This window comes from Leucopleurus acutus (genome assembly GCF_964270905.1).
Source record: "Leucopleurus acutus genome assembly, chromosome: 10".
In the NCBI taxonomy this organism is placed as follows: domain Eukaryota; kingdom Metazoa; phylum Chordata; class Mammalia; order Artiodactyla; family Delphinidae; genus Leucopleurus; species Leucopleurus acutus.
In genome coordinates this window covers 80,447,366-80,463,181 of record NC_139153.1, presented here as the reverse complement: position 1 = coordinate 80,463,181, position 15,816 = coordinate 80,447,366, and the positions used below count along the sequence as shown (strand labels likewise).

Genomic DNA, 15,816 nt, shown 5'->3' with positions numbered 1-15,816 from the left:
ACGTTGGATCCCAGAATGCTGTTACTTGCTAGGACTTTTACAGCTTGTTGTTAATGCGTATGTGCATCATTTCCAACATCTGCTTGTTGGCAAACTCGGTTGGTTTTGGTGTTCAGCACGTGCCTTCTCCCCCATCGTAAAAATCTAGTCTGTTCTAGGCCTCCAGGCGAACTCTTTGTGTTTTTCCCTATTCAGCAATCCTTTGTACACAGTAGGTTTAGTACGTTCATTTCAGCCTCATCTTTCATGCTCAGATAATGCTTCACGCTGACAGGTGCCTCTCTCCTGAGATGTTGTCAACTGTCCCACCTTCCATTGCTGCCCCCTGCGGGTGTTAGGACTTGCATTGAACATTGTGGGCTCACTGGTGGGAGTTTAGCGGGCAGGGCACACGGACGCTGGCGGTATCCACTGTGGAGTGGACCCTGCGGCAGACACACAGCAGGAAACCTTTATGGGAGGGCTTTCTGCACGCCAGGCACTGCTCTAAGGACCTTAGACGTATTGGTGTATTAGATCATTTGCTCTTCTTAACAGCCTGAGGGGCAATTATTATTTCCCACATGTTGCAGGTAGGAGGCTAAATAAGTTGTCCAAGGCCATATTACTATTAGGTGGAAAAAATGGGTTTCAAACCCAAATTGTCTGATAAGGAGCCCAACATGGAGCCTCTTAATCACCTGCCAGCCTGTCACGCTTTTCTACCTAGTTGTATAACTGTTGAATGACAAAGGTGGCGTATCTAATTGCTGGCACTTGGTGTGTGGGAGCTGGTGGCTTCCTGGCTGAGGGAGTCCGCGCCCTGCAAGTCTCCCCCCAGGGCAGGACAGATGCTGGAACGGAACCCTGGTCGCTGCTGCTTTCAAGGTGTCATCGATGGCAAATGATTAACTGCCTAGTTGATGAAACCAATTTTGCCTTTGCCCTTGGAAGCAAAAGTATTTGTGGTTATTTCTATGAGAGTAATGACTAAGACAGTTAAACGTATGCCTCCGAACTTTAATATAGAAAATCTAGTCAATACACAGATGAAAAGATGCTTAGCTGCCCTGTAAATGTAAATCTTAAATGGGGGGGAAATAGGGAGTTTTAAAGTCTTAAAGATGGAGGTAGGTCTGTAACCATTGATAGGAGATCATCTCCAAGATGTAGTCAGTGAAAACAATCAGCAATATTTTTCCAAGCCTTTTTTTTTTTGCAGTTACCACGGTAAGAATATATTTCACATCGCAGCTGAGTACATCATACTCATAAGTATGGTACAGTAACACTGAAGATTCGTGACAGTATTCATTCTCACTAAGGGCAAAGCACTGTGATTATTATGATCAGTTTATTATTTCTAATGCGAAGTTGACTTGATCATCTATTAATGGGTTGTGACCAACAATTGTAAAAACTCCCATTTGGCATGACTTCTTTTGTGCTCAAAAGAGAGAAATCTCTGGAAGTATACCCAAGAAATGGTACCAGTAGGCTTCTTCTAACAGTGGGGTGGAGGGATGGTGTTGGAGCAAAGTGATGAGATTTTTCTCACCTCCTCTTTTCATTTTAAATGTTTGAATTTTTTTTACTATGGACGTGAGTACGTTAAGACAGTAATGAATAAAAGTACCCAGCAGAGGAACTGTCTTCTCCCTGTGGCGGTCCTATTTGCCCCGAAGGGCTCTTCCCTGTCTTCCTCCTTTCTATCCAGTTCCATCCTTCTCCCCACTGAGATTTCAGCTTCACAGAGAGAGTTTTTACAGAGTTGAGAAAAGCAGCACAGAAAACTGGTGCTTCATTTATAAAGTGAATTCACGGGATTGTGTCTTTTCTTTTGATTTTCAAATTAGAACTTAGCCCATAAGTTACTTTTGTGAGTTTAAAAAGAAATTGTTTGAACATGAGGAACGTAACCTTGTCCAGAGCATGTTCCCTGAAAAGAATTTGTTCTTGTTGTTTTATGAAAAAATACAAAAAGCATTTTGAGTAGAGATTTAATCAAGGTCTCTTTTCTTAATAGGTTTTAAAATGGAACACTTCGATGCATCACTTAGTACCTATTTCCAGGCATTGCTCGGCCCCCGAGGTAAGGTGGTTTTGGGTTTTGCTCCGCCCCCCCCCCCCCCCCCCCCGCTCCTTGTTACAGGCACGTGTAAATATTGCACGAAGACATTCTAGAAAACATGAGCATTTTCCAGTGATTAGACTAACGCTTTGTCCTGGATACCAGGGGCTTGGAGTCCTCTGAGGTCCCCTGGCTGCTGGGGCAGAGACACAGGTGCTGTGACCCTCTGCTGACTTTGGCTGGAGCTCAGCTTTGCCGTCGAGCTTGCAGCCTGAGAATGCCACAGATTTCACCACTACTGGTGACATGGCTTCCTCAGTTCTTGTGAGTCTTCAGCTGAAACGGACTTCCCAAATGCACTGCTGCAATAGGAGTTTAGAACTCTTCCCCTTTTACAATTCTAAGCGGTTTTTTTTTGTTTTTTTTTTTGCGGTACGCGGGCCTCTCACTGTTGTGGCCTCTCCCGTTTTGGAGCACAGGCTCCGGATGCGCAGGCTCAGCAGCCATGGCTTACGGGCCCAGCCGCTCTGCGGCACGTGGGATCTTCCCAGACCGGGGCACGAACCCGCGTCCCCTGCATCGGCAGGCGGACTCTCAACCACTGCGCCACCAGGGAAGCCCCTAAGGGCTTTTTAATGTCCTTTGGTGTTGTGTCACGTCAATGGCTAGATATATACACCTGAGCTCTTTTGCTCTTCATCTTTCATTACCTTTTAGGAAGTAGGTCAGCTCCATATTACACCTTCTTCTAATGTCATCTATAATGTCTTAGTTGTAAAGAAGGAACTTTGGGAGTTCCCAGGAAGATTCTTAGGAAAACTACAAGAGGCTTTTAAACAGATGAAAAGATTCTGTTTCACTGTGGTTTTTAAAATACAAAAGAAAACAATAAAAGGAACTTCATCTGTTAGTAAGGCAGAGATGAATTAAGGCTGATACCATCTGTGATAATAGTGAGGGTGTGGAGAAAGAGTCTAACTTGGGGTGACCTCTCTGAAAGGCACTTGTGGTTTCTGTTGAAATTAAAATGCTCGTGTCCTTTGACTCAGCAAAGGTATGTATAAGGAAGGTCCTTAACAGCATCGCTTGTCAAAACTGGAAATAATCTAGAAGCCCATCCATAGGGGACAAGTCAAATTAGTGTGCAGCCCCTGGAAAAGAACAAGCCAGATGTATCTCTCTGTGCTGGTGTTGGGACGATGCCTTCCTTGAGTGTTGCTGGATCAAAAATCCAATTTTAAATGGCTGAAACAATAATAAAAATTATTAGCTTACATGATGTGATCTGAGTCACTTCAGGGGCTCCGTGATGATACCCAAGAACCCCGTTCTTGTCATTTCCTACCTTGCATCCTTGGTATGTCAGCAGCTCTGTCCTCAGGATAGGTTTTCCCACCTTTCGTGGTTGCAAGGTGGCTGCTGCAGCTCTAGGCTGCACCTCCAGAGGAGGAGGGAGAAGTCTGATCATTTGCACAGTTTTAAGAACAAGTAAATTCTTCCCCAGAGCTCTTCACAAACTGTCATCTCCTCAGAGTTCAGTGGCCACAGTTGCTCCACATGCTTATGTCTGAGCCAGCCCCCAGGGAGTGGGTTAGGTCTCCACAGTTGACCAGATCCCTAAGGATTTACCGCCTGGGGTTGGGGCCAGCCACCCAGGAAGTACTTGGATACTTGGTCATATAGAAGAATGAAGATCTATGATAAAATTTAAAAAGCATGGTGCAAAACAGCGTTAAGTAAAAGGAAATGGGAGGTTTTTGTGGGCGCATTTGTTATGTTTGTGATTATGTACACATCAACATTTGTAACAGTCTGATGTTAGTTGCTGCGGAGGAACTTGTTTTCTCAGAATTGACCGCTTCCAGCCCAGAGCTGAGAACAAAAGGGGTTAAGAATCATCTTGTTAAGTTCACTGGGGGGGCTGCTTCCCTGAACGGCTTCTGAGAAGCACAGTTCGGCAGAAACTGGCAGCCACCACCCTAGCATCACTAGTGGGGAGAGGGTGGAGGGCATCTCCCTCTAAAGCCAAGAGAAGAAACACTGCGGGAATTTAGGGTGTCTGCAAGAAAGGAGACTGACAGTGGTTCCTCAAGTGGATGTATGCTCCACTTAACCTGTGCTTGTCCTACAAGGTCAAGGGAGAGAGCACTGGAGAGAGTAGCAAGATGGTCCAGCCAGGAGCTCAAAGAAGGGGCTGAGACACTGTCCCCACTTAGCGGCTGCTGCTTAGAGGATACGGAAGTGAAACCAGCATGTGCCTCTGAGCTCCACAGTGGGGAGGCCTTGGAGGGTATGTAGAGCGAAGGGCAGGCTACAGGTTTGGGGGCTCACTGCAGCAGGATGCAGAGGGGGACGTGCTGCAGAGGTGGCTTCCTAGGAGTCAGCCAGAGGATGGAGTTGAGTCTTGCAGGGGACATATAACACCCAAGGAATCCGGCTGCCAGGGAGTTTGTTCCCAGCCACGGGAGGGCTGTCAGGTTGCCGCAGGCAGCCACTTGGAGTGCATTTTCCTTTTCCTCCTCCTTCCTGCCTAGGAGAGGGGAGGGGAGCCAGGGAGGTCCCTCCTGTGCCAGTAATTTCCTTGAATCAGTATAGGTCTTCCCTCTCAAGCTTCTGTTCTTCACTTACCTGGTCATTGCTGCTTCACCCTTACTTTTTAAAATATCATCCCCGCTGCTGTTGCCCATGGCACTCGTGGCAGACGCTGCCTGTTGAATCAGAGGATCTCTGAGCTGGCTGAGTGGCACGTCTTCTGAGTCTGCGCATGCTGGGCAGACTGGCTGACACTGGGCTGGGATGGAGGGCTTTGGAGCTCAAAGACTGCCATGTCTAGGGTTTCCTTGTCCCATGCATAATTCAGCAAGCCTGGTTAATCAATCCAGTTAATGGAAAATTGAGCTTTCTCCTTGGTTTCTTTAAGATTCTTTGGAAAGGATTTTTTAAAATTATTTAGCAAAACCTGTGACTAATAACGCGTGTCGTTATTCAGAACATGAGTGTGAGCCTCACCTTGAGGCTGTATATTGAAGACTCACAGTTCCTCTTCCAGTTGCTTTGTTGGCTTGGGAAATTTTAATTAATGTTTTAATGTTTGAAAAACATTGTTACTATTTTTGTATCTACTTCGTTAATCACTAAATGTTGTTTCTTTTAATATTTTCCAGATCCCAGAGTAAAAGGATGGTTTCTTCTGGACAGTTATATCCCTACTTTGCTCTGCTCCATCCTATACTTGCTAATTGTGTGGCTGGGACCAAAATACATGAAGAATAGGCCGCCGTTCTCTTGTCGGGGGATTTTAGTGCTGTATAACCTTGGACTCACGCTGCTGTCTCTCTATATGTTCTGTGAGGTAGGTCAGAGGTTAACACAGCTTCCTCTCACTTAAATGTACTCGTGTCACCGTCCTGAATTGTGCTTCTAAGTGGAGAAAGGCAGCTGCATGGGGGGAGAGAACAGGGAGGGCAGGTACAGTAATGCGTTTCGAGGATGTTATAAAATCGACGTTTCAAAACGCCAGAGTTATTTGTACAAATGTGCCTTCTGGGCACATCTATCTAAAGTAGAAGGCTTTGCTATGGATTCTTTTGTTATTTATGTTCTGTATTATACTCAGAATTAAAATTAATATTTTCAGAAATACTCTTACGCAAGCAGAACACAGAGTAGAAAATGAACAGAACGCAAAGAACAGATCTGTGAGCATTTTATTATGAAGCATTTAATAAATGCCTGGTTCTTGTTTGGAGGCAGCTGGGGAAGGAAGTGGGCGGAGTCTGCGTTTGGTATGTTTGTGGTCGGTCAGACCTCTCCATCCTGATCTGATCGCTGTAGACAGCTTGGAGCTTTGAGACGTTATTTTTTTCAAAGCTAAGAAGAGTAGATAGTGAGGTCTGCGTTTAGGGTTGGAATGGTCTAAGTTCAGGCCAGATTATTTTTTCTATAAAACAGTGATGTTGAAAACCAAATTTGATGATCTTGAAGGCTTAAGGAAGAGTGAAAGACACGTTGGAATCAAAACTTAAGCCTCCTATTTTGACAGTATAGTCACTTAGCCTTTAAAGCTAGAAGGGGAGGAAAGCTCCCACCGTGATAAGTACGATTTGTATGCATTTTTAGGGACAGAACTACACTGTTCAGGTTTATAGCACAAAACTACTGCTAAATCTCTGGGGCTGAGACTGAAGCCATACATAAAACAAACACTTGCAAGTACTCCTGTTTGGATTTTTAACCTTTCATTTTGGCTTCTTCTCCAAGGAGTAGTAAAAGAGAAGAAAAGGGGAGAAATCAATACGAATCTTGCAGTGAACTCCCCAGCAGCCTCGGGCTGTGACGGGGGTCTCCCCGTGTGTGTGCGGGGGTGTGCGTGTGATGCAGGAGCTGCTGGGAAGCATGTGTCTGATCGTCAGAGGCACTGCCGCTGGGAGAGGTTTGGGTCTCGTCCCCCCCCCACATGTGCTTCATAAGCCAAGGTAAAGGTTTTATGACTAGGCTGGTAGATGCTACTATCATTGCTTTTATGCCTGACAGTCTGTGAAATGCTCACAACTCCTGTTTTGCTTCCTTTCTGGCCTGTTCTAGAGCGAAAGCAGTTGAATTAGCCTCCGAGGTGGAGATTGCGGGCCTGGAGGCAAGGGCAGTGCACAGGAGTGGGCCCAGCACTGTGCTCATCTCTGTGTTCCAGGGACAAAGCCGCAGCAAGCTGTCAGGTGTCTTAGAGCGAACCGTTGACTTTCCCCTACTTGATAGATGGTAGAGCCATTTCCTTAAGAAGGCTCTTATAGAGTTTATTATTACACCTAGCAATATTCTAGAGAAAAAGTATTTAAGACTATTAAATCTTACAGAACTTAAGTATCTATCTGTCTTATATGTTTCTCAAGCCCTAGAGATATAATTACAACTTCATAATTAACCTCTCAAACAGGTAATTCCCTGGTAAAGAGGGGAAGAAGAGTGCTAGGTAGATCGCTTCCAAGTGCATGTGGCTGAATTTGGGGCGTTCTGAAAGCATTGTAACAGGAAGTACAGATTTCCCTCCAAGACAGCTTGGCGAAAACATTGGAAGATGTTGAGCAGTATCTAAGCCCTGAATAGAGAGATTCAGGAAATAGAGGAGGAAAATAACGTGCTTAACCCACAATTTAGAGTACATAGGGAAGTAATGGATAAGGGGGCAATAATCTTTAAATTAAATCAAGTTTATAAAAATAGGCCCAGATCAGATATTCCCGAGTTGAAAATAAACCCTAGTACCCACATTAGATGATATTTCTTTTTGATTTTGTCTGACTTTTTTTTTTCCTGTACTTACATAAACCCCTCAGGGATACCCTTATAACATATCTTTCGTCAAGTTTTAAATTTCATTTTCGCTACTGGTTTTTCCTCTTTTTTTGCTTAGCATTTATAGTCCAATGAGTACTGAAACACAGGGCAATCATGGCATTTTACAGCAGAACAAACTGAGGGGACCATGGAGCCCAGCTGGGCCCCTCATTTCAGGGAAACATCCCAAGAGTTGGAGCCATTGCCTGTGGTCACACCATAGGCATGGTCACAATGATTAGTCTTTATTTACCCACCTGCTTATCTACATATTTGGGTCTGTAAAGAATCTTAAAAATAAATATGTAGCCATTGATATTTCTGTTTGTTTAATCCTGTGGTATGAATTCTCAGCTGCCTTGGCAAAGTTCTAGGTTAATATAAAGAAAATTAACTGTTGCAAGGAGATAAGAGAAATCTTGAAAGAGGGAGATAAAAAGGAAATGAGAGAGGAGTCAGGAAGTTTTAAAATGACTAGAAGAAGAAAAGTAACCAAATGACTGTCTTGTAACTGTGAAACTGAGTTTAAGGTATAGAAAGAGCTTGATCATAGCTTCTGCACTTGGTAGAAAGAAAATTAAAAAGAGAGACATGGCTTTACTTCTGACTGCCTCATGAACTTGGTGTTTATTTCTGGGAAGGAGGTCATAATCCCTGAATAGAAGTATGTTTGAAAGTGGTATGTTTTAGATTAGGAGTAGAGGACTTCACGGCAAGCATTTTTTCATTTATTAAATTAGGTGTTGTCTAAGATCACAGTCAGTGGTAAAGCCTCGAAAATAAAATGTCAAGTTATAGAAGAGAAACAACTTAGTTTGCATTACTCACTCAGCTTTGTAAAACGCTGTCCTCATAGCAAACATAAACACCTTGTGTGCCGTTCTACCCACACCCCTACTCCTCCAGCCCCCTCCCTCCCCCCCACCTCCCAGCTCCAGGGCATGTTTCATCTGAATGGAAGCCCCACTGTGTTTTCAGACTATCCACACATTTTCCCCTTTGTCCCCAAGATTGAGAATCCCCACCCACCAGATGCCAGATTGTGACTTTTCCCTCATTGTGCAGGGTGTACCTGGGCTGGACTCAGGTTTCCCCTGGCTCACCCAGTAGTATAAATCCTTAGTTAACATGTCAGACACTCAGGGGGCTGCTCTGTCCTGACCTGGAACTTTTTTGGTATATCCGCCCTGCTCCTGGCCTCTGGCCTCTCGTCAGCAAAGCAGGGAGGATCCAGTTGCTTGGTTTGTCACGGTCCGGAGGGGAGCATCCCTGTGCAGGGATCGCGGGGTTCAGCAGTAGCAGCAGGAAGCAGGGTCAGCACGCACAGCACGTCAACCTTGAACTTGAATGGAGAGAACTGCTGGCTGCCCTCCTTAGCAGCCTGCCCCAGTGCCCCATCCACTCAGACCCCCAAGACCAGGTTCTTCCTTTCTTTGGGTCTCTGCCCCACCTAGAAACTCCACTTCCTTCAGACCTAAGCCTGCCTCGGTTTGACAGTCCCCGTCTCGTTTCTGAGGACCCTTCTCAAGGTCAGTTGCTCTGTGACACCTTGAGAGGGCTTGGCTCTAGAGCAGTGATCCCAGCCTCTCCTGCCTCCCCGTGGTCCTGAGGAGCCTGACGCCTTCTGTCCCATCACGGTGCCCCCAGCCTTGCGTCTCTCACACGCACCTCACTGGCTGTAGTTACAATGTTCCTTCCACATCTTTTCCGTCCCCTTGTTAGCATGGCTTCAGCATTAAGACATAAAAAAGCAAATGCCAGAACGACGTTTTACTTTATTTAACAAAGATAAATCACAGACTACAAACAAGATTATTTTGATTGTTTATTCCATTGCAGTTAGAGCTGTGTGTTGTGAAGTAGTGTGAGAAAATTCAGTGAAATGATTCAAACATTCAGAACATTTAAAATGTAATTTTAGAGAATGATTGATAGCTAACTCGATAGGTGATCTGAATTGGCATAGATTCAAAACTTATTTTTTCTTTCCCTTTGCAATTTTTACTTAAAATTGTAAGTCCAAAACTACTTCAGAATATGGAAAATAAAATCATAGAAATATATTTATGTACCTAACAAATATTGACATTACTGGTTTGAATTTTTTGTTTAAAGAGGAAATGACAAAAATGCATCTAAAGCACAGCCCCTTCACAGATTTGACTCTTCTGAAGTTCGTTTCTTTTCTGGATGTGTTTGGGGTGTTTTTTGGGGTTTTTTTTGTGGTACGCGGGCCTCTCACTGTTGTGGCCTCTCCCGTTGCGGAGCACAGGCTCCGGACGCGCAGGCTCAGCAGCCATGGCTCACAGGCCCAGCCGCTCCGCGGCATGTGGGATCTTCCTGGACCGGGGAACGAACCCGCGTCCCCTGCATCGGCAGGCGGACTCTCAACCACTGCGCCACCAGGGAAGCCCCTGGATATGTTTTTATACTTTTACTAAACATGTATGTATATGTGACAACTTACAGAATATTCTGAGACAATTTTTTTAACTTACACATAAATGGTGTACAGTTTATACTCTTTATCAAATAGCTTTTTTCAGTCAGCATTATATTTTGAGAATATATGTTGAATCTTATGGATTTCATTTCATTAGTTTTAACTTCTCTGTATTATTTCAGTGTTAGAGTTTATTATGCCATTTTATCCATTTTTCTTTGGATGGACATGTACGTTATTTCCAATGTAACAGTTTTGCATTGAGATCCTTCGAGAATTATCTCCCAACACTATCTTTCTCCTTTGCAGAAACTTCACTCTTGTTTTGCATTTTGCATTTTTTAATGTATTACAGAAACAAAATTGTATTATTTTCATAATTATTCTCCAAAGCAGCAATTCTCATGTGCTTTACTAGCTAGAAATAAATGTGTATGCTGGCATTTGAGGTAAAAAGCTTTTGCAGTTAAGAAGGAATTAAAAAGTATGTTTTTTTCTTGATCAGAAACCTTCCTCCCCAAACAGAAACAATGTTGCATTGAATGTTATTGGACATGTCCCTGTGTGCAAATTTTATTTATTTATTTATTTAGGCCAGGTATACACTTAGGAGTTAATGACTGAATCTTGACACTCTCTTGTCTTTTAGTGGGGAAATTTTAATCCATTTTCATTTAGTATAATCGTAATATTGGAATAATTTCTGTCACCTTTGTGTGTTTGTATGTTTTCTTTGCTCTTTTTTTATTCCTTTCCTGCTTTCTGTTGCATTTTTTTTCATTTTACTGATTTAAAAGTTATTCTAATTCTATTATTGAGTAATTACCTATAAGTTTTTAACATGCACCCTTGACTTAATGAAGTCTAAAATGAATTACTGTTTCTACTCCTGAACAATACAAGGACCGTAGAAGATCTGGGCTCTGATCCCCCATCTTCCATGTTATTGTTGGCAGGTGTTTCATTCCACCTCTTTCTGAGGTCCTAAACAGTCATCAATACAGTCTGTGCTTACTGATTTTCTTTGCACACTGTTCATTTGTGAAATCCATTCTTTCCTTTGAGATTCAGTTTTCTTCTGAAGTAGTTCCTTTTCTGGGAAGGGTAAACTCAGTCTCTGTTTGAGCATCATTCATGTGACTTTATGCTTGAATAGTATTTTAGCAGGGCGTAGAATTCTAAATTAGCAGTTATTTTCCCCCAGCACTTTGCAGATTTATCAGAGAAGTCTGCCGCACTCCCATTTTTGTTCATTTTGTAGGTAGTCTTTTTCTTTCCAGATATTTCTAAAATTGTTTAAGAATGAAACAGAGTGTGCCTAGATAGTAGTCCACTTTTATTTATCTCACTCAGGATTGTGTGCATCCAAGCTGAGAATTTCTGTGTTTCTGAATTTGGGAAAGTCGTCAGGCATCATATCCTCGATGCTTCCTCCTCCTTCACCAGCTCTGGCTGGAGCTCCTATTAGACGTGTGTTCACCCCTACGTATTCTCTCTCGTGTTTTTTGCATCTTTATGTCTCTCCTGCATTCCTCTAATTCACTCGTATTTTCAGTTGTGTCTAATCTGCTCTTTCAGCCATTTTTAGTTTCAGTTACTATACATTTTTTTATTTCTTTATAAAAATTCACTGCTTGTTCTTTTTTTCACTTCATAACATGGAAACATTGTTTTTTTTCCTAGTTAGATACAACTGTGATCTCAAACTTAACCATTTGCTGTATTGCTGTTTGAAAATATCCTTTAAAAAATTTTCTTCCAGCTATATCTGTGAGGTCATGCCTCTGGGAATAATTATTATATCAATGTTAATTTTTTTTTTTTTGGCCACACTGCACAGCATGTGGGATCTTAGTTTCCCGACCAGAGATCAAACCCACGCCCCCTGCATTGGAAGCGCAGAGTCTTAACCACTGGACCGCCAGGGAAGACCCTATGTTAAATTTCTTTACCTTTTTTAAAAACAAAAACAGGACAGTTTGTAGGGTGTCCCGTGTAAGCATCCCAAGCTAATATTGCTGGGGTCATCTCAGGTAAACGTGTCTGCCCCAAATAAAAGAGATTTTTAAAAGAACTTGAATATAAGCTCACTTCCTCTTTTCTAACTTATTTTTTTAGGGGAAGCCTCACCTTACAGTTAGGCATCAGTGGTGTTGGAGTTTTTTTTTGGAATTTCATATAGCATTTCTGCCTTGTGTTAACGGTGGGGAGGTGGTTCAGCTTTCGCGCGGTTTGCTGCGTTGCCAGGACCAGACGTCAGTGGTTTTCTTCTTTGAATCTTCTCTTGAAGATTTCCGATGCTGCTTTATGCGGAGGATGAGAGAAGTTGAGCATTTGACGGGAAGGGTGTTTTGCTTGTGCTTTCCGCCCCTTCTGTAATTGTGGCGTCGGTGCTGTCAGCACGTCTCCCCAGGCCCCCGACAGCACTGCCTCCCTGGCTCTGGCTTTGAAGGTCCTCGATAGAGCTGCAGAGCAGTTGTTCTGGAGACATTATATTCTAAACGGTCTTGTTTTTCTTTCCCTTCAGGCTTTCTTAAAATAGATGTGTTATTGTGGAAAAAAATAGGATTTGGAAAAACACTTAAAGGACCTGGCAAGTAATTACTGAATTTTATTTAGAAATGATTTTGTTTCCCAAAATACTCTGAAAAAGACATTTAGTACTATTCTGCCTTACCGCATTGAACAGAGGTTGAAACTCTGGTGAGATTAACACTTATAGGAAAGGCCCAACTATTGCCTAAAACACTTCTCACTCACAGTTCCCTTACCACTGAAACTCATTGCTCAGAAAGAAGCTTCTCTCAGGGAGAAGCAGCACCTCAGTTACCTGCCTGTCCATTTACCTGGCACTGCCCTGAGGGAAAGCCTGCAGTGGGAAGATGGAGAGAAGGATTCAGCCTTCTGACAGACAGCCTTCCCCTCAGCCACACTCCCAGGGGACAGGGAAGGGATGCCTTCCAGTAGAGAGGAAGCTTTGGCTTTGGTCCAGAGCCAGGCCTGACTCCTCTAAACTGACCCTACAGACCTTGGCAACTGAGCCTTACAGCTGGTGTAAAAAGGAACCAGTCTACAAATCCTCAACTAAAGCAGACTCAGTTTGGAAAGCAGGAGTCAGTAGGTAAGCTGGAGGTCTCTCTTTGTTTTTGTTTTTGTTTTTGCGGTACACGGGCCTCTCCCTGCTGTGGCCTCTCCCGCTGCGGAGCACAGGCTCCGGACGCGCAGGCTCAGCGGCCATGGCTTACGGGCCCAGCCGCTCCGCGGCATGTGGGATCTTCCCGGACTGGGGCACGAACCCGCGTCCCCTGCATTGGCAGGCGGATTCTCAACCACTGTGCCACCAGGGAAGCCCTGGAGGTCTCTCTTTAAATTCCGCAGAGGATCCTCTGGTGGGGCTTCTGTATACAGTAGGAGCAGCAGCAGTGCAGACCTAGTCACGAGCCTTCAAGCGCTGGGGCAGAAAGAGCAGACATTTGTGTAGAGTCATAGCAAAGACTTATATATACAGTGCCTGCCTTATGCCAGGTAGTGGGTTCACTCACTGTTCATCACACTGTCACTGTCCCCTTTCTGCAGAGGCAAAGCCCCGGGTGGACCTGGGATTCGAGTCTGTGCTTCAGGCCATTGTGCGTCACTGCCTCAGAACACTGAGCCTCAGCTTGGGTTTTCTCTCCCAGCCAGTCCCATAAAATATAAAATGAGTGTTTCTTGTGGGGTATGTGGAAGCAATTTACCAGAAACCACCTCTCAGGAGGCTGAATAGTGAGACAAAAGGACTGCCAGCGTAAGTGGACAGGGCCCAGGGTTGAGGGAAGAATGCCAGACATACCTGTGTCAGGCTGGGCTGAGGACAAGCTGTTTCTTTGTGCTTTGTTCTGAAGCCTTCTCTAGTGTACAGAGCCTGGCCTTATGACGTAACCAAGAGTATTGCAGTCAGCTGTAACCCAAGGGGTTCCTGGGCCTCAGTGGAAAAAAACACTTTGGGAGGCCACAGGTATGAAATTATCTTAATGGGCACCCTTCTGCTCTGGACAGGAAAGATTTGAAATTCAAAACCACATGCTTTGACTTGACCCTGTTCCATAATGGCACTGCCAATATTGGCCAGCTAAACCTTGGAGAAAGAGGTGCTTTTAATTTGGGAGTAGCTGATGGTTCATTTGAAACCAAACATCTGCTGAAGATAAAGATGCAGCGAAAGGTCTGCTTTTCCATAGAATTCTTCATGAATAGAGTATCTCCATTGTGTTCTTACTAAAGACACAAAAACAGACAAAGAAGGTCAGAGGAGCTTGGAAGTGCTGTTAGAGACATTGCATTTGGACCAAGAGTCAGGATTCCTAGGTGCTGGTCCCAGCAGTGCCACTGAGAAGCTGTGTGACTTTGGACCAGCCATATCAGTACTTGTCTCTGTTTCCTTAATAAAAAACATGACCTTGTACCGGTTCTAAAAAGTACACACTTGTAGATGCCACAGGAACAGTCAAGTCTAGGGAGATGTCAACCTCACACGCTTTTGGTGGTGGCGCTTATTTTAGCAAAGTCCCTCGGGTCCTGGGATAGTTGAATTTCAGCGTGGATAGTGTCTGTTCCCGTTACCTTTCATTCCATTTCTGCTTAGGGGGAAATAACCACACAGCTCATCAAACCCTCTTCACTAAATCCATTAGCCCCTTTTGGAAAGGGGTCACCTTACTGCTCTGACATCTTGGGTTGAGTGAACTGATGAGGGCCACACAGGATGACATTTTTCTGCTTAAAGTGTTTCAAATGATCTTGTTTCTTGAGATGCTTTGGTGGCATTACAGAAAGTGCCTTGGAAGTGGTTATCATGCTATAGGGTATACATTTGTGGTTAAATTGTGGTGTTAGATGAGAAAAGTCAACTCTCACCTAGACAATCAACTAGAGATGAATCACTCCGTGAACTGCATCATCCAGACCCAGCTGTGATATTCACCTCAGTTTTCTTCTTTAAGTGAAAAGATGCATGAAACCACTTTTGGTTATTGAATTTGTCTCATAAGGAGAGAAGAAAGCTTCTAGCTAGGCTTTAATTATAGCTCTGCACACGCCCATGGCCTAATTGAAGTTTGCTTTACTCCAGAGAAGGAGTGGTGGTTCACAGCGGTGCTGTGTGTGTCTTGGTTACTGGGGAGAAGCCAGGTGTAGGGTACTTAGTGCTCCCTCGGTGGTTCTTGGAGTGGCCGGTGGGATCCGGAGCTGGGGCGGTGGTGGCCAGCTGCTTGCTGTGGCCTGCTTTTCCACTGGAGCACGGACCTGCCCTGTCGGGGTGACTTCCAGAAGTCAGGGTAGAGCCCTGCCCTCACTTCCAGTGCCTCCCCTTTGGTCCCACCTCCTGGGCCCTCCCTGGGGCTGCAGTGTGATGAGCTGCCCAGAGCAGCTCTTGGAGGGAAGGCCGGGCGTTGGCTGAGAGCCTCCAGGGTCTGGTACTCAGACATGCCGTTTTCTTCTGATGGGAATGGAGAGAGCAGGACCCTGATACTGGCCACTTGTACAGAGGGTGGCTGAGAAGCTTAGGTGAATAAACTTGAACTCGGGCGCTTGATCCTCATGTGTTAAATATCCTATCCCTTTTGAAGCCAAGGATATTTAAGAATTAAACTCCATGTCACCAGTATGACATTTAATGAGGACTGGTTTTCATCTTGTGGACGGAAACTTTTATTTTCCCCTGCAAATAAAACATTGGGCCTAGATTTAAGGGGCAAGAAGCAGCACCTTGAACACTTTGTTTGTTGTTATCGAGCAAATATTTGTTCAACATCCCTTATGTACGAGTCCCCGTTCCATCTCCCCCCACCCCCGTGATGGATTCTCTGGCTGCAGATGTGCAGACACAACCTCTGAGAGCTTACAGAGGAGCTTCAGACAGAGCCAGTGACGGGTCTTAAAGGAGCATGTAAGCACATAGGTGTAAGTCACGGCGGCTCAGAGGCAGGAGACGGGCTTCAGCTGGAGTGCTCAAGGG

General features: G+C 44.5%; 1 protein-coding gene across 1 annotated transcript in view; it reads left to right on the top strand.

The window, feature by feature from the left end:
• The window catches only part of ELOVL5 (ELOVL fatty acid elongase 5), a 70,160-nt gene that overhangs the window by 42,428 nt on the left and 11,916 nt on the right, over positions 1 to 15,816 (top strand). Inside the window, exons 2-3 of the mRNA XM_082848845.1 lie at positions 2,006 to 2,071; positions 5,215 to 5,402. Coding sequence (XP_082704971.1) covers positions 2,014 to 2,071; positions 5,215 to 5,402 — 246 coding nt within the window. The 5' untranslated portion in view covers positions 2,006 to 2,013. The remainder of the gene's footprint in view (positions 1 to 2,005; positions 2,072 to 5,214; positions 5,403 to 15,816) is intronic.